General features: G+C 38.2%; 1 protein-coding gene across 1 annotated transcript; it reads right to left on the reverse strand.

Annotated features, from left to right (window-relative positions):
* Nucleotides 1-21,908: 21,908 nt before the first annotated feature.
* Nucleotides 21,909-25,998, reverse strand: CD1E (CD1e molecule). Its single transcript, XM_037163849.2, is given in 7 exon segments — nt 21,909-23,043; nt 23,045-23,075; nt 23,230-23,323; nt 23,709-23,987; nt 24,216-24,494; nt 25,128-25,427; nt 25,748-25,998. Coding segments are annotated over 7 exon segments (1,146 nt in total). The 5' UTR covers nt 25,809-25,998; the 3' UTR covers nt 21,909-22,941.
* Between the last annotated feature and the right edge of the window lie 578 nt (nt 25,999-26,576).

Genomic DNA, 26,576 nt, shown 5'->3' on the forward strand with positions numbered 1-26,576 from the left:
GCCCTCTGCCCAATTTTGGGTTCGTTGCCAAACTGGGTGTGGAGCAGACCAGGCTATTATGTTTATTGGATTCAGAGCCCCAGGCTGTACCTCTCAGTTCTCCTGGGCTGGCAACCACAGAGTCCTCAGTTGGAGCCCTTTGTCCTCAGCACCCTCTCCTCAAACTCTATCAAACAAGTCTCTCCTGGCACCCCACCTTGCTTGACCGGAAAGAGAGGGTGGGGTTAAGGGTCTCAGCTCTTTGCCCAGGACCCCTCAGTGCCCAGGGCTTCCAGATAGTCTGAGGGGTGTGGACTGGAAGCTGGGAGCCTATCTGAGGACTGGGCGCTGACCTAGAAACTCTGTGAACATGTCATGGCACGCTGCTGGTGTGTATCCCATCTGCTTCCGTGTTTGTCTGGGTCCCTTGGCCAACCTCAGCCAAAAAATCCTAGGGATGCAGCAGCACCACGCCAGGCTCTGGACCCCCAAACTGTGTGCAGGCTGAAATCCCCTCAGCTCCCCTCTGGTTGGGCCACTGGCAGGTCCTGGCCAAAAAATTCTAGAGAGGGAGTTTTGGGCACTGAATGCTGTACCAGGCGCCTTTGGGCACTTGTCATAGGGCGCTGGTCCCCCAATCATGCGCCTGCCGAGATCCCTGCTGTTTCTCTTTGCTCCATCCCCAAGACTACTGTACCACTGCTGTCTCCCTACCGTCTGGTTCCTCCGTGACCGTGGAGGTTTCTGGTTCCTTATTTTCGTATATGCTTGGCAACTGCTGGCTTGCTGGCTTCTCCTCCCATTGGACAGGTTTATCTCCCTTTTGTACTAGGAACTGGTATCTGCTCCATCCTACTCCATCGCCATCTTGAAAGCCCCCTATTCTATGCCTTTTGATTAGAGCACCTAATTAGTTTACATTTAAGGTTATTATTGATAGGTACTTATTCATTGCCATTTTTTTGCACCTGTGTTCCTCTGTGTATCTCTCTTTTCCTTCCTTTGCTTAAAGCAGTTCCTTTAGCATCTCTTGCAGAGCTGGTTTTGAGGAGGTGTATTCTTTGAGGTTTCTTTTGTGTGGGAAACTCCTTATTTGGCCTTCCATTTTAATTGAGAGAGTTGCTGGGTAAAGTAACCTTGGTTGCAGCCTCTGGTTCTCATTACTTGGTATATTTCCTGTCATTCTTTTCTGGCTTGGGGCATTTTCACTGAGAAGTCAGTAACTAAGCTTATTGGGGCTCCCTTGTATGTTACTTCTTTTTTCTCCCTTGCTGCCTTTAAGATTTTCTCTTTGTTTGGAATTTTGCCATTTTAATTATGATGTGTCTTGAAGTGGGCCTCTTTGGGTTCCTCTTGATTGGGACTCTCTGTGTTTCCTGGATTGGTGTGTCTTTTTCTCTCATCAAATTAGGGAAGTTTTCCATCATTATCTTTTTCAGTGGGTTTTCTATCTCTTGTTCTTCTTCTTCTCCTTCTAATGTTCCTATTATATGGATATTATTACATTTAATGTTGTCCTCCATTTCCCTTAACTCCTCTGCATTCTTTGTGAGCCTCTTTTCCTTTTCTTGCATTTTTTTCGTGTTTTTTCTACCTTGTCCTCCAGCTTGCTGATTCAATCCTTATCTTCATCTAGCCTGATTTTGACTCCTTGTACTCTGTTCTGCAATTCAGTAACTGTATTCTTCATTTCTTGGCCCTTGTTGATAGTTTCTATTTTCTTTTTCATTTTGATATAGTTTTCAATGAGCTTATTGTATTTTCTCAGTTGTTTTTGGTAATTTTCTGTGAGCTCACTGAGCTTTTTTATAATTATCACCTTGAACTCAATATCTGATAGTTGACTTGCCTCTATTTCATTTAATATTCTTTCTGTGGCTTCCTCCTTTCCTTTCATTTGGGGTTTGTTTTTCTTGTCTTTTCATTTGTTGTTAGATGCTTCTTGTTAGGCTTTGTTTCTTAAATTGATCCATTCTGACTCCCTAGGTTTGTGGTGTGAACTTCTATGGTAGGAGACCTATGAGATTTAGTAATGTAGTCTTTTTTATTTCCTGAACTTGCTGCTTTTGGGCTGTCATTTATGTTGGCTCTGTGTATGTGTTTGGGTTTTGATTGGTTTTGTAACTTTCTTTGGTCAGTCCTTCTCTCCAGCTGGTTAACTGAGAGTCACTCCACCCACCAGGTCTTGTATTCTATTGTGCAGGTGTGGACAGGTTGTCTTGAAGCTGATTCTTCTGTCTATCTAAGGTTTTCAGGCTTCTCTCTTGCTAGTAGTTTGTTCTGGATAATTTTTCCACTGTTTAGTTTCAATTCCAAATTGGTCTTTGGTGGGGTTAGTGTGGCTTCCACTTCCTCCTTCTTGTTCTTCTGTTATTATCTGTTGGCGGTTCCTTTACTGGTGGTTTCTTTCTTCCACCAGGTATTCTGGTGTTCAGAGCTCCCTCCTGCTCTTTTATGTGATCATTTGGAGGTGAAAGGCAAAATGGATTAAGGCAGGGGAAGTGCATTCTATGGTATTTAAAGTACCAACCTGTAGACAAGAGATAGGAGATTCCTTCGATAAGTATAGAGTTAACATTTCATCCAGTTAGCCACTTTTTAGAAAAGTTGGAAAAAAGATAAGACTCTTGTTAGAGTTGGAGAAGAATTGTGCGTTAACTCCAGAAAATAGAGAGCTTGTGGAATTTCATATATTGAGATATACTGATAGTAGAAGATGGAAAATAGGTGTAGTGTGCAAGAGACTAGAGTTAACCACAACAGTAATAAAGTTTTGGAAGACCATGAAATGAGCTAAGGCCCAGGAGGCATGCAGTGTAGCATTTACAATTATATGGAACAACAATAATCTACAATAGTAATGGAGTCACAATCATATGACAGAATCTATGTGATCTGAATAATAAGAATAGGAAGTACACGACATAGAACAGTGTTGTACTGGAACACAAATGAAGTGAAAGAAAGAAAATTCAAAATACACTCTGAGAGAGCAAGGAAAAGCAGTCGAACAATGGAATTAAATAACAAAATGTAGAAAACTAAACAGAAAGAAGAGAAATAATATAATACTAATAAAATAAAAGAAGTAAAATAATGAAAAAATAGTAATACAAATAAAAAATCACTTGCAAATTCTCTGAAATAGCAAAGTGAAATTTGTCTCATTGTTTCAGTTGTTGGGATGATTTCTCTTTGGGTCTGACTCTGATCTTTTAACAGCTCCAGGTTGTTATTGTCTCACTTGTGAGGGAAAAATAGAAAGAACAAAAAATATATTCCTCTTGCTGGCTTTAAACTTACCAAGCAGTTCTATTGGTCTTCCTGGCTGCAGCAGGCTGAGGGGGATTGTGTTTCACTTTTCTCCATTCCTGTGGGTTTGCACTGATGGGGGCCAAGTCTGAGCCATGCTCTTGACAGTTGCCCAGCTTCCAAACCAGTTCCTCAGTTTGCTGCCAAGCTCCCAGTGCTCTTCTGTGTCAGGCCTATGTCTTCAGTCCACCAGTTTTGCTATCATTGTGATACACCAGTTAGGGGCAACTTATACTCTACCTTCTCACTCTTTACTGTTCCAGGTGCTAGGGACTCTCAAAGTCTCTTCAGGGTAGTTTGACTCCCCCACTGAGTTAAGTCTTTCTGGGGACTGCTTACTCCCTTAGCTCTTCCACTCTCCTTTGTGGAGGGTACCTCCACCTTCCTCTTAGAGAGCCATTTTAGCCCTGCAGGGCAGAGACGGTGCACATGCACCTCTATGGTGGTGGACTTTGGTGCTCACTGCTAAGGCAGCAAGTGTGTGCACATGACCTCCTCTGCTGTTGTGGCAGTGGTGGTGGGATCAGGCAGGGGGTGTAGCTTTGGGAGCTTTGAGGTCATGTGCATGTTGTGGGTGCTGCAGACATGAGTGGGCACCCCCTGCAGCTGCAGCTAGAAGGAGGGTTGAGGTTCAGCAGCAATCCTGGTGGCAGAAATGGGCCCATAGCTAAGGCTGCAGAGGCTGCTACAGTGCAGCTGGGGGAGGCAGGAGTGGTCACGGCAGGATAATTTCTTAAATAGCCACTGAGAGCCTTTTTTTCCTGAAAAATTCCACCTATTCAAGCCTGCTGCTCTAAACAAGTGCTTGGCCTCTCATACAGCCCAACTTTCCAACCAGACCAGAGACCATCTGGGTCAGGATCTCTTGTGGCCCATCTCTTCTCCCTTCTCTAGGCATTACCCAGCTCCTCAATTTTTGTAGTAGTGACCCACCCAGTATCCACAGTATCAGAGGGTGCACTCCACCCCTGTGTGTTTGCCACTTCATCTTTATTAACCCTAGTGACTTCAATCATGCAGGTACAACTTGGTGCTTCTCAAACCTTCTTGTGTGGCAGGGGAGGGAGCTGTTGACCTGGCTCTCTTTCAAGAATTCTGTAGCAGGACCATCAGGCCTGGCAGGTGCTGGGCCTGGAGTTGAAGTTTTCCTAGTTCCTGTGTTGGTACCAGGGACCTTATTTCCCAAAGTAATCTTACCACATGGTTTTTCAATGTTCTCTACAATTTTGGCCTTCAACTTTCATATATGCTGGGATACCATTGACTGTTTACTCTTTTCTTCAGAAGATTGGCTAGGTGTTCCGCCTGTGCACAGGGGGAAGTGGAGTGGACTCTGCTCCTACCTATCTCACCACAATCTTCCTTCTTGTCAAGGTTTTGGCCTCAATTCCTGGGTCAAGACACATAGAACAATCAATCAATGGATGCATAAATTCATTGTATTCAGTGGAACAACAAATCAATGATTCTCTCTCTCATCAATAAATAAAACATTTTTAAACATTAAAAAACTAAATTTTTTAGAGAACAGAGCTATAAGTGTGTGAACAGATTAAAGAGGGCTCAAACAAGGAAACAACACAAGATCCATCATTGTATTCAATGTCTACCAGGACAGATCTACAAATAATGAGTTTTAATTGGTGCTTACTTCTTGACAACTACATTGGAGGCAAATATGAAGATGCACTAATCTGACACTACAGGAAACTTTAAAGAAATGGTAACTCTGAACTAGAAATATCCTCAAACTGCAAAGTACAAAAGAACACAAAAACAATGATAAATGATTGACAAACCTGACATTTTTTAAACTTTTTTAATAGTTCAAGTAGAGTTGTCTTCATTTCCCCACCATCACTTCCCACCACCCCAGCCACCCCCACTTTTCACCCTTGATTCTATCCCCCTTCAGTTTTTGTTCATGTGTCCATTTACAGATACTCCTGAAAACCTTTTCTCCTTTTCCCCACATTATCCCCTACCACCTCCCCTCTGGTTACTGTCAGGTTGTTCTTCATCACAATGTATCTGGTTCTGTTTTGTTCATTTATTTGTGTTGTTGATTAGGTTCCAGTTAAAGGTGAGATCATATGGTATTTGTCTCTCACCACCTGGCTTATTTCACTTAACATAATGCTCTCCAGTTCCATCCATGCTGTCCCAAAGGGTAGGAGCTCCTTCTCTCTTTCTGCTGCATAGTATTCCATTGTGTAAATGCACCATATATTTTTGATCCACTCATTTACTAATGGGCACTTAAGTTGCATCCAGCACTGGCTATTGCAGATTGTGCTGCTATGAACATCATGGTGCATAGGTTCTTTTGAATTGGTGTTTCAGGATTCTTGGGGTATAATCTCAGCAGTGGAATTACTGGGTCAAAAGGCAATTTAGTTTTTTTTTTAGTTTTCTGAAGAAATTCCATACTATTTCCTCCAATGGCTGCACCAGGGTACATTATCACCAACAGTGCATTAGGATTATCTTTTCTTCACATCCTCTCTAAAACTTTCTATTGATTTGCTTACAATGGCCATTCTCACAGGTGTGAAGTGATATCTCATTGTGGTTTTAATTTGCATCTCTCTGATGGATAGTAATGCTGGGCATCTTTTGATCAACATTGATTTTCAAATCAAAATTTGTTCCAAACAATGGCTAATGAAGGGGTCTTACTCAACATCTACAGTGAATGCATGGGCAAAACAAAGGGGGGTTGGGATCAGAGGTAGGAAGTGGTTGTGGCTGGGTTAGGAGGGAGTGGTGAGGGGAAAATGGAAGCAACTCTACTTGGACAACAATTAAAAAGGATTTTCAACATAATAAAAAAAAACTTTCAGAAACAAACTCCTCAGAATTACTTTGTCACTGATTAGATATCCATATTTGATTTTTAAAAGACTGATACCCTTTCTTTTCCAGTTCACCACACCCTCTTACACATGACAACTTTGGCTGTATCATATCCTTAGCTTCCCCCTGCAATTTCTCTAATGTGGGTGGCAGTTACTAACAAATATCCCCAACATCTGAGTTCTTGGACATTTATCTACTGTTTCAGGGTCTTTATTATTCTTTTTCAAGGTTAAAAGTCTGCTTTGATATGCATTCCTCCTTCACAAAACTCCAATTGCTTATATAACAGTTTAATAATAGCTATAAAGTTCTATGCAATTTGAACACAAAAGTATCAAATGTTTCTTCTGCTACTGGTGCACAAAGATTTTATTTCTTGAATTTTATGAAAAATATGTTTACTCAAAAGGTAAATAAAGGTTATTTTAAAAGTTAGAAGAACAAAGACTCAAGACTATGTTATACAAATCCCAAGAACAATTGGTATTTTTAAAAGATAAACTAAAAACTTATTCTGTCCTGTGTATATCTATGAAATCTTTAGAGTAAGTAATATAAACTAAATATTGAAGACAATGTTTGTACTTAAAAAAGATACATTTTAAATATTTTACTATAATATTTAGAGACTTATAGGTTTTTATTAATATGGTATTTTTATAAAATTTATAGGTAGTTCTTTTTCATCTTGCATAACTGAAACTTTATAGTTACTGAACAGTAACTACTCACTTCCCATTCATCCTCTCACATCAAGTCCTTTATGACCGCCATTTACTTTTGGTTTCTATGAGTTAGAAGTCCTTTAGATATTGCATATGAGGGAAACCATGCAGCATTTGTTCTACTTTGATTTATTTCACTTTGCACAATGTTCTTCAAGTTTGTAGTGTTGTTGCATTTCTGGATAATCTAGCCATTGTTGTAATAAGGTGATAAAGCCTCCTACTATTGATTCATTGCTGTGTAGTTCTTCTTTCCTATGTAATAATAATTTCTTTATACATTTAAGTGCTCCAATTTGGGGTGTATAAATATTTATGATTGTTACATTCTTTTAATGAATCATTCCCTTTATCATTATATTAAGAATATATTTCTAAATAGATCTCTACATTAAGAATGTATTAAAAATTTATCTCTTCTCCCTGTTTTTTAACTTAGAATTTATTTTGTCTGATACAAATATAGCTAGCTACCTCTACTCTTTCTCTTTTAAGGAACTTACTTAATTTAAACTTAATGGCATAAAGTTGTTTATACTCTTTCCTTATTATTTTTATAAAATCTTCATGAGTTGTGGTAATAGTCTTTCTTTAATTTCTGATATTAGTCATTTGCAGAGTCTCTCTTCTTTTGTTTTCTGGCTAGATGTTTATGAGTTTTATTAATCTTTTTAAAAATGCCATTGGATTTAATTGCTTTTTGTAATTCTTTAAATTTTTAATTAATTCATTTTCACTCTGATTTTTAATATCCCCTTCTTTTTACTTCCTTTGGATTTAATATGGTCTTCTTTTTTTCTAGTTTCTTAAGGTGGCAGCTTTAATAAATGATTTTAGACATTTCTTTCTTTTAAAATTTTTATCATTGTTATTGTTCTTTTAGTTCAGTTGTCTTAATTTTTCCCCCTTAGCCCTCCTGATGCAGACACCAGCCCACAGTGTCCATGGTGTTATGGATAAGAGGAGACAAATTAACACATACTACAGACTCCTATGGATGAAAAGGGATGGCACAGCTACTCTCTCAAGAGGAGAGCATACTGACCCTTGCTCTGACAGGCTTTTATTGGCTTTCTAATAGCATACACCAAAAAAGGTTTTCATTCATTATACTTAGGTTTGCTTTAGGTAATTACTTTTTACAGACAACAATGGAAGGGATGTTACTGATTACTTCTTACAGATTAACAAGGAAAAATGTTGCAAATGTAAGTGTACAATAAGAGTAATAGGTCTGGTTACACTTCAGCCCTTGGGAGAATTAGCACAGACTTCAGGAAATTACTTTAAAGATATGCAGCAAGCACACACCACCTGAACTCAGGGTGAGGGAGTTTTAGCAAGAGCAAGTCACAAAGCAGACTAATTATAATCCAGGCCTGATTTTCCACAGGAGAACTGATTCGTAGGTTTGGCCCCCTGCATGCCACAATGCATCTATTGGGTTTTTCAGTAAGGCTGAGCTACATTTGCCATTCCATGAAGATTAGTCCCCTACATCTCCTCTGCCCATCCCATCTCCCACTCCCACAGTCAATTGCCATACTGTTGCCCATGTCCATGAGACATTCATACACGTTCTGAGCTTAGTCCCTTCTCTTTCTTTTCATGATTGTCCCCTTCCCCCTTGCCCTCTTCTCACTTTTAATTCACTCCATGTTTCCAAGCCTGTGGTTCTATTTTATTGGTTAATTTATTGAGTTCACTAGATTCCTCTTATAGATGAGATCATATGATATTTGTCTTCTACCACCTGGTTTAGTTCATTTAATATAATATTCTCTAGTTCCATCCATGTCGTTGCAAGAAAGAAGGTAGGAGTTCCTTCTTTCTTTATTTATGCTGCATAGTATTTCATTGTATAAATGTACCACAGTTTTTGATCCACTCATTTATTGATGGGCACTTAGGCTGTTTCTAGCACTTGGCTACTGTAAATAGCACTGCTATGAACATGTAGGTTCATAAGTTCTTTTGAATCGGTAACTTGTGGTTCTTAGGATATATTCCCAGCAGCAGAATCACTGGGTCAAAAGGCAGTTCCATTTTTAGTTTTTTAAGGAAATTCCATACCATTTTCCCACAGTGGCTGCACTAGTCTGCACTCCCATCAACAGTGCACTACTGTTACCTTTTCACCACATCCTTGCCAGCACTTGTTGTTTGTTGATTTATTAATGATGGCCATTCTGACAGGTGTGAGATGATATCTCAATGTGGTTTTAATTTGCATTTTTCTGGCTGCTAGTGATGCTGAGCATCTTTTCATATGTCTATAGGCCATCTATATGTCCTCCTTTGAGAAGTGTCTATTCAGATCCTTTGCCAATTTTTAAATTGGATTGTTTGTCTTCCTGGCATTGAGTCATATGAATTCTTTATATTTTGGAGGTGAAACACTTGTCTGATTTATCAGAACATATTGGTAAATATGTTCTCCCATACAGTTGTTTCCATTTTCATTTTAATGAGAGTTTCTTTAGCTATGCAGAAGCTTTTTGATTTGAAGTAGTCTCATTTGGTTATTTTTTTTCTTTATTTCCCTTGGCCTAGCAGGTATATCAGCAAAAATATTGTTACATGGGATATCTGAAAATTCCTTGCCTATTTTTTTGTCTAGAAATTTTATAGTGATGTGTCTTATATTACTATCCATTTTCAGTTTATTTTGGTGTATGATAAAAGTTGGTGGTCTAGTTTTTTATTTTGTATTTTTCATCCCCAAAATTTGAATACATTGTGTACATTTTTTACTTTTTCAATTCAAAATACTGTTTAATCTTTGTTTTAACATTTATTTGACCAATGTATTATTAAAAGGTATTGTTTATTTCCAAATAGATAAGAATTTTTAAAAATAATTGCATTATAATCATAAAACACTCTTTATATAATTTCAATTCATTTAATTATGGTAAGATTATTAAATGGCCCAGAATATAGTTTTTCTTAGTGAGTGTTCCTTGTGCTCTTCAAAATAATATGCTTTCTGCCAGTGTTCGATAAAATAATTATGTCAACTAAGTCAAATTGGTTGATAGTGTGGTTCAAGTCTTTCAGAACACAAAGATCTCTTTTACCTGCCACCCATAATACCTTTGCATCTTATTACAAAATATTCAGCACACAGCCACAAGAAATAAGCTAATTAACTAAGCTTAATTCAATACATATTTTGTCCTAAAGATAATTTCATGGATTTCTACCACCACATTAATACCACAAGTTCATAGATCCTACATATCCACTCAGAAAAGTGAAAGGTTTTTGTGGGTTTTATTTGTTTATTTGCTTGTTTAGTAAGATAAAAGTATTACACCAGATGACCTTTTTTCCTAAAAAAATATAAAGAATTCAGAAACAATTTCTAAAATAAAATCAAAGTGAAGAACAAATAATATTATTGTTATTCCAGATGATCACCTTTAAACAGAAAGTGAAAAACCTGCCTTCAAAACTGTTGAGGGTTGTTAGGTTAAACAACCCTTGGTAATGTTATCAAAGTTCCATATCTTCCATATCTGAGACATTGCATATCTCGGTCCACTTTACTGACATCAGTCTTTTAGACACAATAATTTTAAGCAAAATTGGATAGACTAGGAAGTGAAGATAAATGGCTATTATTTTTTTCAGCTTCAAGTTGACAGGCAACAGTCCATACACTGAAAATTCATTTGGAAGAAACCTTTGTGTAATTAAAATGGTAATGCTGTCATTAAATATCTATTCCAGAATTTAATTAGTTGTGCCTGTGTGATAAAGACCCCATAAAACCCCAGGAGGATGAGTTTTGGAGTTGGTGAACACGTGGAAATATGGGGAGGGAACATGGAATCTTCATGTTCTTATGTATGCATCTCTTCCATTTGGTGTCTCTGAGTTAATCCTTTTATAAACCACTGGTGATATATAGGAAGCAACAGGAAAAAGCATGGGAGCCTTGGTTTTCCAGAGAGCTGTGACTAGAAACAGTCCCTACTAAAAGTGAGGTCAGTAACAGAGGCTAACAGAGGCTAAAGATCTCCAAATGGAATTCACTCTGGAATGTGGAGCAAGGTCAGGAGTCTGAAAATTCACTGTAAAGCACAGGGAAATGCTTACTATCTACTAGAAATAAGATTATGACTAAGGTATCAAGAATGTTCCCAGTAGAGTGATGATGTGTGCCCTTCTTTGGATGGGGAAAAAAGGCAGCAAACTCTCAACAGTTTATCATTCAAATAGGGGTAACAGGTATGTAGGAGATGGTACTGAATGAAAAGTAATGAATCTTTGCACAAATATCTGTTTTAGGACATATTAGAAGCAGAGCTACAGGGAAAAACCTGCCTTTAAAAAAATTGTTACAAATACCCGTTTTGAAAAAAAAAAAAACATTTAAGAGTATCTTTAAAATTGAAGCCAACAACTTATACACCATCAGAGATGGCTGCCATCTGAAAAGATGATGAAAAGTAGATCTACTTTTCACTAAGAGTAGGACTCAATTTTAAAATGTCTCCTGTTCTGGCCAAGACGGAGGCATAGGTAGATACACTTTGCCTCATCACACAACAAAAGAAAGGAAAATGACAAGTTTAAAAACAAAAAATAGGACTTCCACCAAGATGGAGGCATAGGTGGAGACACCGTGCTTTCTCACACAATCAAGTTTAGAAACAATAAAATATTAGCAACAGAAAACACAGACAGAACACGGAAAATTGAACTTTTTAGAAGTCTGTTAACAACAAATTCTTCATCCTGACCGGTAAGAGGGGCGAAACCAGCAGCTGGTGGAGCTGGGTAGCACAGGAAAACTCAGTCAGATGGACTCCGGCACGCGGAATTCAGGCGCAGGGTTGGAACTGGTGGGCAACTCAGCAAGCAATCACGGAGAAACAGCGAGGGAGCAGGGCTGTGGGTTAACTGTGGTTCAACATTCCTGTGTGGATAGACAAGTGAGGGAGTGGGCGATTGGACGGGACCCAGCGGGTCCCACAGCCAGAGGCAGCAGAGGGCACCGCCATTTCCCCACTCTGGCCCCGCCTCCACATACAGCGTCATAACCCAGTGACTCTTAGTGACGTGGCCATGGTGAACCACCTAAGGCTCTGCTCCTCACCCAGCGGAGCAAAACAGCAGAGGGGGCCGCCATTTTCCCTCTCTGACCACGCCCCCACATACAGCATCACAAACCAGCGACCTGGGAGTCCAAGGCTCCGCTTCTCACACTTAAAGAGCATGAACAGACCAAAAATGGCGCGAGAAGATCTCAAAGCCCCAGAGCCTATAAATCTAAGCAATGAAGAAATAGCAAAACTCACAGACGCATAGTTTAAAACACTGGTGATCAGGATCCTCACAGAACTGGTTGATTGTAGCCGACAAATTAGAGAAACATATGAAGGCGAAACTAATTGAAATAAATGGAATTGCACAGGAAACCAATAGCGATGAAAAGGAAACTGGGTCTCAAATCAATGGAGTGGACCAGAAGAAAGCAAATAATGGCCAAACAGAAAAGAGTCAAGAAGCAAGAATTCAAAAAAATGAGGAGAGTCTTAGGAACCTCCAGGACATCTTTAAACACTCCAACATCCTAATTATAGGGGTACCAGAAGGGGGAAAGGAACAGCCACCAGTGGAAAACTTATTTGAACAAATAATAAAGGAGAATTTCCCCAATCTGGCAAAGGAAATAGATTTCCAGGAAATCCAGGAAGCTCAGAGAGTCCCAAAGAAGTTGGACCCAAGAAGGAACACACCAAGGCACATCATCATTACATTAGCAAAGATTAAAATGAAGGAGAGAATCCTAGAAGCAGCAAGAGATAAGGGGACAGTCACCTACAAAGTAGTTCCCATCAGACTGTCAGCGGATTTCTCAAAAGAGACCTTACAGGCAAGAAGGGGCTGGAAAAAGGCATTCCAAGTCATGAAATCCAAAGACCTACAACCAAGATTGCTCTATCCAGCAAAACTTTCATTTAGAATGGAAGGACAGATAAAGTGCTTCTCAGATAAGATCAAATTCAAGGAGTTCATCATCACCAAGTCCTTATTATATGAAATGTTAAAGGGGTTACCTAAGAAAAAGAAGTTCAAAAAACATGAGCAGTGAAAGGACAGCAAACTCACAGTTATTAAGAACCACACCTAAAACAAAAGCAAACTAAAAGGACAGCTAGATCAGGGGTGGAAACATAGAAATGAAGATCTCAAGGAGGGTTATCAACAGGGGAGTGGGAGGAAGAGAAGGGGGGAGAAGGTACAGAAAATAAGTAGCATAGACAGTAGATAGAAAATAGATGGGGAGGCAAGAATAGTATGGGAAATGTAGAATCTAAAGAATTTGAGACACATGGTCATAAACTAAAGGGGTGGTAATGGTGGGGACGGGGGGTAGGGTGGAGGGGAGTGAAGGGGGGAAATAGAACAACTGTAATGGCATAATCAATAAAAAATAAATTAAAAAATAGTAAAAGCCTGGAAACCTCACTAATAGCCCCTAAAAGGAGAATGATAAGAAAGTACAGTTTCTTTATTTTATGCAATGCTAAGCACTGGATAAAAAAGGCAAGACGGTTTTGCATGAAATGATAAAGAGAGATCTTTATCACATGCTCTGGAGAGCAGCACAAAAAAGCAATCTCAGGAGGGGTTTGTTTAGGATGATACCTGTCTTATGTCACAATAGCACTTAAGGCTACTCGTTTGGTAAAGAGGCAGATCAGGTTTGAGGATGCACAGATAAGCAGCTGACAACAGTGGTGACCCCTGAGACTCTGGTCTTATGTGTAAGTTTTCTTTATTGTATTTAAATGTTACTTGATACATACAACATACAATATATGCAATATGCTAGATATAAAGCACAATTCAAGAACTGCGCATCTACCAATAATTTGTACAAACCTACTTGTGCCATCTCCTGCTCCTGGTTTGCCCCATCCATCCCAAACACATATAACCACCATTCTACTGTTTGTATTTCTCATTTCTTTGCTTAAAAAAACAGTGTTGCCCTAAATATATGTATGTTTAAACTATAAAAAAATAATAATGAGAACTTCCAGAAATTCAAACTGTATGGAAGTCCAACAACCAAAGAGTTAAAGAAGAGACACTCATTTAGACAGGTGGGAGATGGGCAGCCAGGATGGGAAAGATTTGTGGCAAGGTTGTGGCTGGTGGGCCAGGAAGTCCCACATTTGTGTGCAGATAACTGGGAAGAAAAAATGGGGAGTGAGACAGACCATGCAACCCAGGGTTCCAGCTCATGAAAAGGAAGAATCAAACCTCTAAAGGTAAAACCCTATAGAGGTTGCACCAGCAGGAGAAATTCCCAGTCTCACAGGAGAGTTTATTGGAGAAACCCACAGGTTCAAGGAATGTACATGAACCCACCCACACTGGAATCAGCACGAGAAGAGCCCAATTTGCTTTTGGGTAGTGGGAGAAGTGAATGAAAACTGGCTGAGAGCCAAGCAAGAGGCATTGTTTCATCTTGGACCCCTCCCCCCACATACAGCACCACAACACAGCAGCGTGGGTTGCCCTGCCATGGTGAATACCTATGGCTCCACCCCTTACCACTTAACAGTGGCAAAAGCCCAAAAAGTACATCCCAAATGAAAGAATAGATCAAAGCTCCAAAAATAGAACTAAATAATGAAAAGTTTGCCAACCTATCAGATGCAGAGTTCAAAACTGGTGTTCAGCATGCTCACAGAAATGGTTGCATATGGTCACAAAATAGAGGAAAAAATGATGGCTATGCAAAATGAAATAAAGGAAAATATACAAGGAACTAACAGCAACAGGAAGGAAACTAGTATTCAGATCAATGATTTGGACCAGAAGGAAGAAACAAACATTGAACCAGAGCAGAATGAAGAAACAAGAATTCAAAACAATGAAGAGAGTCTTAGAAACCTCTGGGACAACTCTAAATTTTCCAAAATCTGAATTATAGGGGTGCCAAAAAGAGAAGAGGAAGAATAAGAAGTAGAAAATTTATCTGAAAACATAATGAAGGAAAACTTCCATAATCTGGTGAAGGAAATAGACTTCTGGGAAGTCCAGGAAATTTAGACAGTCCAAAAAATTTGAACCCAAGAAAGCACACACCAAGGCACATTATCATTAAGTTACTCAACATTAAAATAAATACAGAATCTTAAAAGCAGCAAGAGAAAAGGAGACAGTTACCTACAAAGGAATTCTCATAAGACTATCAGTTGATTTCTCAAAAAGAAACCTTGCAGGCAAGAAGGGGCTGGAAAGAAGTATTCAAAGGCATGAAAGGCAAGGACCTACAACCAAGAGTACTCTATCCAGCAAAACTGTCATTTAGAATGGGAGGGCAGATCAAGTACTTCCATTCTAATGTACTTGACCTTAGACAAGGTCAAGTTAAAGGAGTTCATCATCATTAAGCCCTTATTATATAAAATGTTAAAGGGACTTATCTAAGGAAAAGAAGATCAAAACTATGACAGTAAAATGACAACAAACTCACAACTACCAACAACTGAGCCTAAAAACAAAGACAAAAATAAACTAAGCAAACAACCAGAACAGAATCACAGAAATGCAAATCACATGGAGGGTTACTAGTTGGTAGGGGGCAGAGGAAAAATGTACAGGGAACAAAAAGCACAAATGGTCAGTACAAAATAGACAGGGAGAGATTAAGAACAGTATAAAAAGTAGAGAAACCAAAGAACTTATATGTATGACTCAGGGACATGAACTGAGGGTGGAATCTGGGTTGAAGGGGGTTGTAGGATAGAGGGTAATACAGGAGGAAAATGAGAGAACTTTGATAGCATAATCAATAAATATATTTTAAAATAAAAAATTGATTCCACTTATTGAGGAAGAGATAATCATTACTAAATTATTAATTCAATTTTTTGAAAGAAAAAAATTCTTTTATGTTTTTGACAAATTTAGTCATTTACAATAACATTAATTATAATAAGCAGTCTCTTTCAATGTTTTCTTTCATTGAATTTATTGACATTTATTGACATTTGTTAATAACATTATATAGGCTCTAGATGTACAATTCTATAATACATCATCTGTATATTGAATTGTGTGTTTACCACCCCAAGACCAGTATCCTTCCATCACCATTTATTTCCTTTATATCCTCATCTACCTCCTTCCATCTCCTTTCCCTTTTTTATTTTCTTTATTCCTATCAAAATACTTAAAACATCTTTAGTTTTTTCCAGCTTATATATTAAATTGTATCACTTTTCTATCTATTCTTACTTTCCTTAAAAAATAATGCATTTTTAAACATTTAAAATGCTTTGTCACCGTCAATGCTTAAATTACAATACTTGAAAAATTACTTTTAACACATCTCATATCTTTTATTCTCTTCTTTATTTCTTTAGCCAAAGCAAAATCACAGTCATATTTAACCTGCGATTGTTTTTATTTGTAATTTCAAGCCTGTTAGAGTTCCTTAACACAAAATCTTCTTTAATAGTGATATTCCCATAAAGTCAGCCTAATGCACAGTTTAATGTGAGCTATAGTACAGGCTCAGAGCTTCCCTTTAATTTCCTCACAGTGACTGATGAAATTATGTCATAAAGTTGACGTCATTTGAGTCAACAGTTGTCTAACTTCATATTTAGGTTAGGTTATGTAACCAATATTTACACAGTAACTACTGAAAAAGTTTCTTCATTTACTCCTTAAATCCAATCTCTGCACAGTAGACCCAGTTATTTTCTAAAATGAAAACATCATAACATCCCTATGAAACATTGTTCAGTGTGACAGAACAGAAAAGACAATATTCCCAAAGTAAGAAATGAGTGCTTTATGTCACCAGTGTATTTGGTTATAGCTTGGAGGGGAAATTACCTGGTAAGGTATAAAATCATAACTTGTGTTATTTCAGATGTCTGTCTGACACAGTTTTAGGTTCTCATATTACGTGTTGGGGAGTGAAACATGTTATTTAAATTTTACAGAAAGTTGTATGTCTGCTGTTTGCTGCTTTTTTATTGTTGTTCAGGTATAGTTGTCTCCATTTTCACCCCAATACTCACCCCTGCCCCACCTATCCCCACCTCCCACCCTTAAGCCAACCCCCATTTGGCTTTGTCCATGAGTATTTTATACATGTTCCTGGATAACCCTTCCCCTTCCCCCATTTACCCCCTTCCCCTACTTCTCTGGTTACTGTCAGTTTGTTCTTTATTCCAATGCTTCTGGTTATATTTTGCTTGATGTTTATTTTGTTGATCAGGTTCCACCTATATGTGAGATTATATGGTATTTGTTTTTTACCACCTGGCTTATTTCACTTACTATAATGCCCTCCAGATCCATCAGGGTGTCACAAAGGGTGGGGGCTCCTCCTTTCTTTCTGCTGTGTAGTATTTCATTGTGTAAATGTACCATAGTTTTTTGATCCATTCATTTACTGATGGGTACTTAGGCTGCTTCTGGAACTTGGCTATTTTAAATTGTGCTGCTATGAATATTGAGGTGTATAGGCTCTTTTGAATTAGTGTTGCAGGATTCTTAGGGTATAATCTCAGCAGTGGAATTAAAAATGGGCAAAGGACCTTAAGAGACACTTCTCCAAGGAGGATGTACAGAGCGCCCTAAGACATATAAAAAAATTCTCAGCATCACTAATCATCAGAGAGATGCAAATTAAAACCACAATGTGATACCACTTTATGCCAGTCAGAATAGCCATCATAAACAAATCAATAAACAAGTGCTGGTGAGGTTGTGGAGAAAAGGGAACTTTAGGACACTATTGGTAGGAACGCAGACTGGTGCAGCCACTGTGGAAAACAGTATGGAATTTTCTCAGAAAACTAAAAGTGGAACTGCTGTTTTGACCCAGTAATTCCACTGGTGGGATTCTACCCTAAGAGTCCTGTTGTTTGTTTCTTTTGTTTTTGTTTCTTTTGACCTAATGTCTGCACACCAGTCACCTCAGATCATCTTTTTTACAGACTTCCTGTGTTAAAAACAAAAACAAAGGACTTGGTCATAATGCTTTCATAAAACTGAAATAACATTTTAATCACTCTTATTTCACAAGCAATTTGTTTTCCTAATTTATCACTCATCCAATTCTATATCATCTCTAGAACTTTAATGTTTATCTTTTAGCAACTTACTGATTTATTTGCTAGTACATTAATATATGTTGACAAATGTTTAACATAAATTTCTAGTGTTTTTAAAATATTTTAAAATCTGTGGCCTTCTATTTTTATGAGATCATGTACAAATAATGCAACATGACATGCAAAGGTTTATGTCCTATTTTTATATATGATCATGCTTACTTCCTGACATTCTATGTCTGTGTTTCTCAATCTATCTGACAAAAAGTAATTTCCCCCAAATTTATTATGTATCAATCATTTTCTAAAAAGTAATGAAAATGAATTATTTTAAATAATAAAAAGATAAATTTTTGTTATAGTACTAGCTTAAAATACATAAAATTACTCTGTTGATTTGTTATAAAAGTTTTTAAATGCTTAATTTCAGCCTTCATACTGATATTATAACACATTTTAGACAAGTAACAACTATATCCTAAGTCTGATCCTGTTATTTTTTAACAGTTTTTGAATTCTTTTTCTTTTGCAGTTGTACCATGCTTTGAATAATATAGCTCTATTTTTCAGGTATCTTTAAATGTTTAGAATTCCCATAACATTCAAAACTGAAATGTCTATCTCTATGCCTTTACTTCCACAGTTTGAAGTTTCATCATAAGTGGGCCCGGTGTACCAATCATCTTTCAGCTTTCAATCTTAGTGGAATATCCAAGGTCTGTTTTGTAAACCATCAGGAAAAACTGGCCACTACTTTTCTGATGACCTCAACCTAACTCAGAAAACAAAACAGTGATTTTTAATTAGCAGTCACAACATTGTATTCCAGCTATTTATTCTTATGGACATCCCACCATTGTACAGTAGTTCTCAAACATTTTTGATATTGCTCTCAAATAAGTGTCTTTAGCATGAATACATCTCAATTCTAGGCCTAAGCCCAATGGTCTGTTTGATTTCTCCATTCTGAACCTTAACAGGAATTTCAAATTAAACATCCAAAAGCAAATTCTTAGTTTGTCCTCCAAATCTGTTCCCTTTTTATCTGTCTTATCTATCTAGCTAATTGTAATTCCAAATAGAATTCCAACTTCTATAGCCAAAAACCTAGAGTCATTCCTGACTCCCTGTTTTTCTAATACAACAAATGGAATTTATCTTTAAAACACATTGGTTCTATTTTCAAAATACACACAGTTTAAGTCTCTTTTTACCACATCAGTCTCAGGTGCTATGGTTTATTATTATCAAAAATTTCTCAAATTACTACAACAGGTTTGAAATTGGTCCTTCTATTTCTACTCTTGCCCTGGTCCCCATGTTTAGTGTCACAGAAGCATAATATATAGTGGGGGAAAGATTTGACATAAGACAAGGAAATGTGGCTTTGGCCATATTTAAGAATTCACCTGGCTGGTGTGGCTCAACAGATTGTGTGCCAGCCTAAGGACCAAAAGGTTTCCAGTTGAGTTCCCAGTCAGGGCACATGCCTGGCTTATGGGCCATGTCCCCATTTGGAGGCACGTGCAAAGCAATGGATCAATGTATCTCTCTCACATAGATGTTTCTCTCCCTTTATTTTCCCCTCCCTACTCCTCTATGATAAATTAAATTCTTTTTTAATAGATTTTATTGATTATGCTATTACAGATGTCTCTTTTCCTCCCTTCATTCCCCTCCACCCTGCATACCCTCTCCCACTCACATTTCCCCCATTTAGTTCATGTCCATGTGTCAAGTTCTTTAGCTCCTACATTTCCCATACTATTCTTGCCTTCCCTCTGTCTATTTTCTACCTACCATCTATGCTGCTTATTCTCTGTACCTTTTCCCCCTCTTTCCTCCTCCCACTACCCTGTTGCTAACCCTCCATGTAATCTCCATTTCTATGGTTCTGTTCCTGTTCTAGTTGTTTGCTTACTTTGTTTCTGTTTTTGTTTTAGGTGTGCTTGTTAATAATTGTGAGTTTGCTGTCATTTTACTAAATATGTGTTTTATCTTCTTTTTCTTAGATAAGTCCCTTTAACACTTCATATAATAAAAAAAATAAAGAATATTGTGATCAAAATACTAGAGTCTTGGAGCAAAGTCTATTCCATAGAAAACATTGAAAATATATTCATATCACATGCCTCTGCTAGAAACTAAATGTTCTCTCAGATTTGATAGGAGTCACTCCTGTGTCCTTCTTTCATAGTCATAAAATCTTGACCTTTTGTAGGAGACCATTCTGTGTGGGGTAGGCCCAGCCACCAGTGGCAAACATTTACTGCAAAGTAACTTCCTAAAATTTGTGCTTAACCATCCAAGGATGAGTGTAACCGGTTCAACCACTTTTCCCTTTTCATTTGCAAATATCCCTCTTCTATGGTGTGATTAGGGGCACTGGCTCCTTTGTTTTCTTTCTCCCCCTATTTTAATTAATTAATTTATTTATTAAGAGTTTATTTATTTATCTTTAGCAGGGAAGGGAAAGAGAGAGGGAGAGAAATATCATGTATGATTGCCTCTCATGCGTTCCCTGCCAGGAACTTGCCTGCAACCCAGGCATGTGCCCTGACCAGGAATTGAACCACAATCCTTTGGTTTGCAGGCCTGTGCTCAATCCACTGAGCTACACCAGCCAGGGCTTGACTCCTTTGTTTTCTGTAAAAGGTAACCACCAAAAGCAACCTGTGTGTAGTAAATGAGGACCATCATGTAATGTGCTGAGAAACCCAATAAAGGCTGGTCATGGCAAGGACTGGGGCTTTTGCTTTCCTTGAGAGAAAAGCCATGCTGTCCCTTTTCTTCCACTAGACTCAGTAGTCAATGTGAATGTCTTATTTCTTCCATAATGACTCAGACACTGCAGGCCAGTGTCTGCATCACTTTTATTTGTTATTGCTCCAAAGAGTTTATTAAAAGTCTACCTTTCTCTCTAGACTCTAGGGCTCTGCCTATAGATAAAGATGTCATAAAATAGGTGATGGGTTCTAAACAATGGAACAGTTAGCCCCTAAACTTTGCTCATGGTTAAGAGTACAGCCTTGGTAAGTGGTCATGGAAGTATCTGCTAACTGGAAAATAGAAACTTTCACTAAGAAATCTACCAATCTGCCTGTCTGGTGTAGCTCAGTGGATTGAGTGCGGGCCTGCAAACCAAAGGATTGTAGTTAGATTCCCAGTCAGAGCACATGCCTCAGTTGCAGGCCAATTCCCAGCAGGGGATGCACAAGAGGCAACTATACATCAATACTTCTCCCCTTCTCTCCTTTTCTTCCCCTCTAAAAGATAAATAAATAAAATCTTTAAAAAAAGAAATTACCAATCTTGTCAATTACCACATTCAAAGGAAGGTGTTGGTTGGACATCAGTATAAACTGCATCTTAACAGCTTTCTGCTCTCCAACAGGCTCAAATGTACCTCCATTAAAATAATTAAATAATTAAAAATTTTATATAAAATGTAAGAGGAAAACAAACTATAAATAGTAATGATAATATAATAACATACCAAAATAGTAAAGAAAAATAAACATATATCTTGGCAGGCATCCAATCACTCTTTCCTTCATTGCCTTGGCTCTGCCAATTAAAATTATCCCCAATCCCCACTTCTTCTTCCAAATTTCTCAAAATATTAATTTCTCCCCTGAATATGCTTATCTACTAATATACACACATGCACAATCTCAGAGAAATGGAAATGCCAGTCTAACACCATTCTCATTTTGACAGAAGATTTCTCATATATCATTATATTCGAAATATCTCTAAAGATGTACAAACACCAGTCACTATAAGTCTGAAGCGTTTTTCTGCCTCTTCACCTCTGGTGAGTGAAAAAAGGAGAAATAAGACATTTTAATAATAACAGCCAAAGATGCAGATATGTCAAAGAGGGAATGAATTAATTTGACAATAAATTTAAATTTATTTTAAATTTATTTATTTTTTTCAGAATAATTAAAATACATCATATTCAGACAGAACCAGCTACAGAATTTGTGGGGTCAGTATGAAATTAAAATGCAATATTTCATTCAAAAATTACTAAGAATTTCAAGATGGCAACAGCTAAACAGGTCAAATGCCCATCAAGCTGGCCCTGAATTCAGGTTATGGTTTTCATCATGAATACAAATATAAACTCAAAATTCTGCCTTTAAGAAACTGATATTTAAAAAGAAAAAAAAGAGCAAAACCCCAAATAACAGTGTTCAGAGTACAAATAAATAATGCATTTAGGGAGATTAGTACAATTTGAAGAACATACAAGAGATATTTTCTTTCTTTGTAGTTACAGAATTTTTATTTCTTTTATTATTGAATTTATTAAGGTCACATTGGTTAATAAAATTATATAGTTTCAGGTGTACAATTCTTTAAGACACCATCTAAATGTTGTATTGTGCATTGACTAGCCTAAATCAAATCTTCTTCTAACATCATTACCCTCCATTCTACTTCCCTCCAAATCCCTCTCCTTCTGGTAATCACTATACTATTAACTGTTTCTATGAGGTTTTTTTTCTTTTGCTTAATCCTTCACCTTTTCACCCAGCTCCCAAACCTCCCTCCCCTCTGACAACTGTCTGTCTGTTCTCTGTATTTATGAATCTGTTTCTATTTTGTTTTTTAGATTTCACATATAAGTGGAATCATATAGTACTTGTCTTGAGATTTAAATTAAGTAATCCAGAGAAGCTTCCATGAGAAACGGGACTCTGAGTTTGAGTTTGAAGGATAAATGAACATATGGCCAAAGCAGAAAAGAGATTGTCACAAGATGGGGGAGGGAGACAGGTTTATGAAACTCTTCCAAATCAGAGTCAGAATCTCTGCCAGAATAAGATGTTTTAACAAAATCGCATTTTGTTTATTTGTATAAACCATATTTAACAAGAAGTAGGCAAACATCTTATGTATAAAGTGGAACAAATGTCATTAGAGTTGATCTAGGCTTATCTTTCATTTCTTTAAGAATCTATTCTTGATCCAAGATTTCTGTGCCAAGCAGAGAAAACTTCCTGAACTCCTGGGTTCTTGGATATTGGCTTCTGTGGGAAAAGCAGAGTTGAGTACATGAGGAGAGGAGATGTTCTGATTTGAGCTGTGGGAAGAGAAGAAGAGCTTGATATAAAAGAAGGAAAATTAGACAGAAAAAGGTAAAAAAGAAAAACAATAGGGAAAAATACAATCAGTTAAGTACAATTAATACAATTAGTTCATAAGTAGTTGAAGAAACAGAACAAGAAAAGTCTCACCTTTGCTTTTTAAACCACGAGTCAAACAAAACCAAGATAACCAGGGTAACTAATACAGCCAAACAGATACATATCAGCAGGATGGGGTATCCATCTGGTTGGGGATAAAATAAGAATGTCAATCTATGAAGTACTCTCTATTCTACCTCAGTTAATGTTTCTCTTTTTATAGGAGAGAGAAATTCCAATAGTTTTTTTCTGTATTTTCTAGAATCTTCATTTCAATTCTTCCTATGTCCCTGACCTCACCTCATCTCTTTTTTTTTTTTTTGCGAAATAATTATACCTTTTTTTCCTCTTTAGTATTTCTAATCATCTACTTCTGTGGGTTTTTCAAAAAAATTTAATTGCTATCACTCTTTATCTTCTTTATTTATATTTTCCCACTTTTATACTCTGGTGTATATCATTCCTATCCATTTCACCCTGAAATTATGAGAAGATTATCATTTCCCATCTGGGCCCTTGTTCTTTCTCACCCCACTGAATGATTATATCATGGCCTCTCAAGCTGCTGTGTTTCACTCGGCAAGTCAGGCCAGCTGCCTCTCCAGCTGCCACATTCAGGGTTACTCGAAGATACCATGTTCTGTCAGAATTGGGCAAGAGTTCACTTCGCTGAGTGCTCAGCTGCTCCTGTTCACCCCGCATCCACATCACCCATACAGGTTTTGGATGAAAGCCAGAAACGTGGCACACCAGTAGCAGACGTCCAGGACCAGGACTAGAGCCCTTGGACAACCACACTTCTGGCCTCACTGGAAAGAAGAAGGGGAGAAAAATGGAATTTAAGAGGGCATCCTAAGCCATAGCTTAGTGACTTGGATACCTTAGTAGTTGGAATAATCACTTGTCTTGGAAACAGTCCTAAACCCTAACCCATCCTCTAGCCCTGGGTTTTATTATGGGCTTCAAAGGGGTGATAAAGAGTGAAAAACTCAAATACAAGAATATAAAAATATAAGGGTAGAAAAAGTTTGGCTCACCTTGTCGTTCCAGTTCTGACTTCCCTGCTTCAAGGAGGCCTACTAGATATCGAGGGCAGGTGTCAATGAGAAGGATCTGAACAATTTCTTTAATAACTCGGTAGCGATTAAGCACTTTACAAACTTTCTGAGCCTGACTCCCTGCTCCTGGAGATGGCTTCCAGAAATTTCCTTGGAAACTCAGGAAATCTGATCCTTGGTATGCCCCATTTAAGAAGTTTTCTGAAGCCTTCCCAGAACGCATTCTACAGCCAAATGATATCTGGAGCTCAAAGGGATCTGGGGATGGACAAGAAAAAAAGAGTCAATATAAAAAAGAATTATAGGGAAAGAAAGTAAACAATCTAGAAAGTAAAGGGATACAAAGAAAAAAGTTCTAGTCCCATGGAAGACTAGAGTTTGGATGGAAAAAGAAGAAGAAATTTGTGGGGAGAAAATGTGAAAATAATAAAGGTATATTGAAACAACTGATTCAAAGGGGCTCAATGAGAAGACTATTAGAAACACAGTGGACAAGTCAAGAAGAACTCACATGAGAGTGGTTAGGTACTGGTTAGGTAGGCCACCGGAACAATCAGGGTAAGGAGAAAGAAGAGCAAGATTCTGGTGTTGAAAGCCTGAGTATAAGGCCAAGGATGAAGGAAAGAGCATCAAAAAGAGAAAACTATTTCAAGGAGCCAGCATATGAGGGTATGTTTAAGAATGTGAAGAGATGTGTACATGTAAGTCTTTCTGTGTATGTGGTGGGGTGGAGGTAGAGTGAGAATGTTTGTGAAGGATGAAGCAAAGTGGAGAAAGTGAACCAGAGGAGAAAGAAAAATGTCAGGAAGGTTGAAAGATGGTCAGAACCCATATACCATCTTCCCCTGATCAGAACCCCAGGCAAATATCAGCTTGAAAAAGCATACTCACATTCAAACTGAAACTGACTGGAAAATGCCTGAACTTCCTGAGGGAAACTATGGAAGTACAACTGCAATAGGTATTGCAGGTTCTTCAATTCTTCCTTGCTAAAACTACCCTGGGACCAGGGCCATAGAAAGTGGATGGTGCCCAAAACACTGTCCCAGCGATGAGTCTGCAACTCGCCCAGCCAGCCTGAGGCCTGGGTTTGTGCCCAGCTGTGGTTAGCAAAGGAGAAGATCTGGAGCACGCGAAAGGAGAGGGGCTCTTCTGCTGCTGCTAGGTGATGGGGTCCTAGAACTTGGGTAGCTGAGAGACAAAGAAATGACAATTGAGAGAGGGTGAAAGAAGGAGAGAACAGGACCATATACAAAAAGAAAAATGGAGATAGTTACAGAGTTTGCACATATTTCCATATCCCCTTCTCCCTGATTCAGCCCCTCCTCCCCCAAATCAGAGAAAGAAGCTGAGACTGGGGTCAAGGATGCATTGCCTGGAACTAAACTGTCACACAGATTTCAAGGGCACCTAGTAGGAGCATTACTCCTTGCTCCCAGATTCTCCCCAGAACTTTTCATGCACCCTACTATGCCCAACCACAAATATTTGTCTACTGGGATTCTTCTTACCCATTGTGCTTGGCCCATGGCAAAGAATTTTCTTGAAAAGCAGGAGCAGAAGAAGCAGCATTGAAGCTCTGTTAGGTGAATGATGCCTTAGCAAGACAAACTCTTCTCAGAACTCAGATATCAGCTCCCCCTTCAAATCCTTTTGAATTCTTACCTAACTTCCCTTGACACACAAACAAAACCTCTTTCTCTGCTCACTTCCCTGTAAGAGAAACCCTACTACCTCCCTCAGCCACAAACCTCCCACAGGGTATCTTATTTCTCTTCCACCTCTCCTACTAGCTGGCTTCCAGATTTTCTTCCTGCTCTTGCCTACCTCCAAACCTCCTAATTTCACCAACAACTATGAAAGGAGTTCTGTCTTATAATAAAGTCTCCCCTGGCTGGTGTGGCTCAGTGGATTAAGTGCCAGCCTGTAAACTAAAGGATCACTGGTTCAATTCTTAGGGCAAATGCCTGGTTTGTGGGCCAGGTTCCCAGTGAGGGGTGCTCAAGAGGCAACCACACACTGATGTTTCCCTCTCTTTCTGCCTCTTCCCCCCATTCTAGAAATAAATAAATAAAGTCTTTAAAAATAATAAAGTCTGCAGTCTGTAGCCTGGCAGGAAAATTCAGTACCTTTGGGCCTTGGAGAAATCAAACCCACACTTGGATTTTCAATATACTTTTCTATAAGAAGGAGTGAGAGAAGAAGGTCTTCAGTAGTTCCCAGTGGCCTTTCCAACAGTCCCCCCACTCCTTATCTTTCTGTGGTCTTCTCGTTTCTCTCCTGTTATCTTCCCCTTATTCCTTTCTCCCTATTCTTAGTCTTCTCTATATATTTTTTGCT

Source organism: Artibeus jamaicensis, unplaced genomic scaffold, assembly GCF_021234435.1.
Source record: "Artibeus jamaicensis isolate MK-2021 breed Jamaican fruit bat unplaced genomic scaffold, CSHL_Jam_final contig_475, whole genome shotgun sequence".
Taxonomy (NCBI): Eukaryota; Metazoa; Chordata; class Mammalia; order Chiroptera; family Phyllostomidae; genus Artibeus; species Artibeus jamaicensis.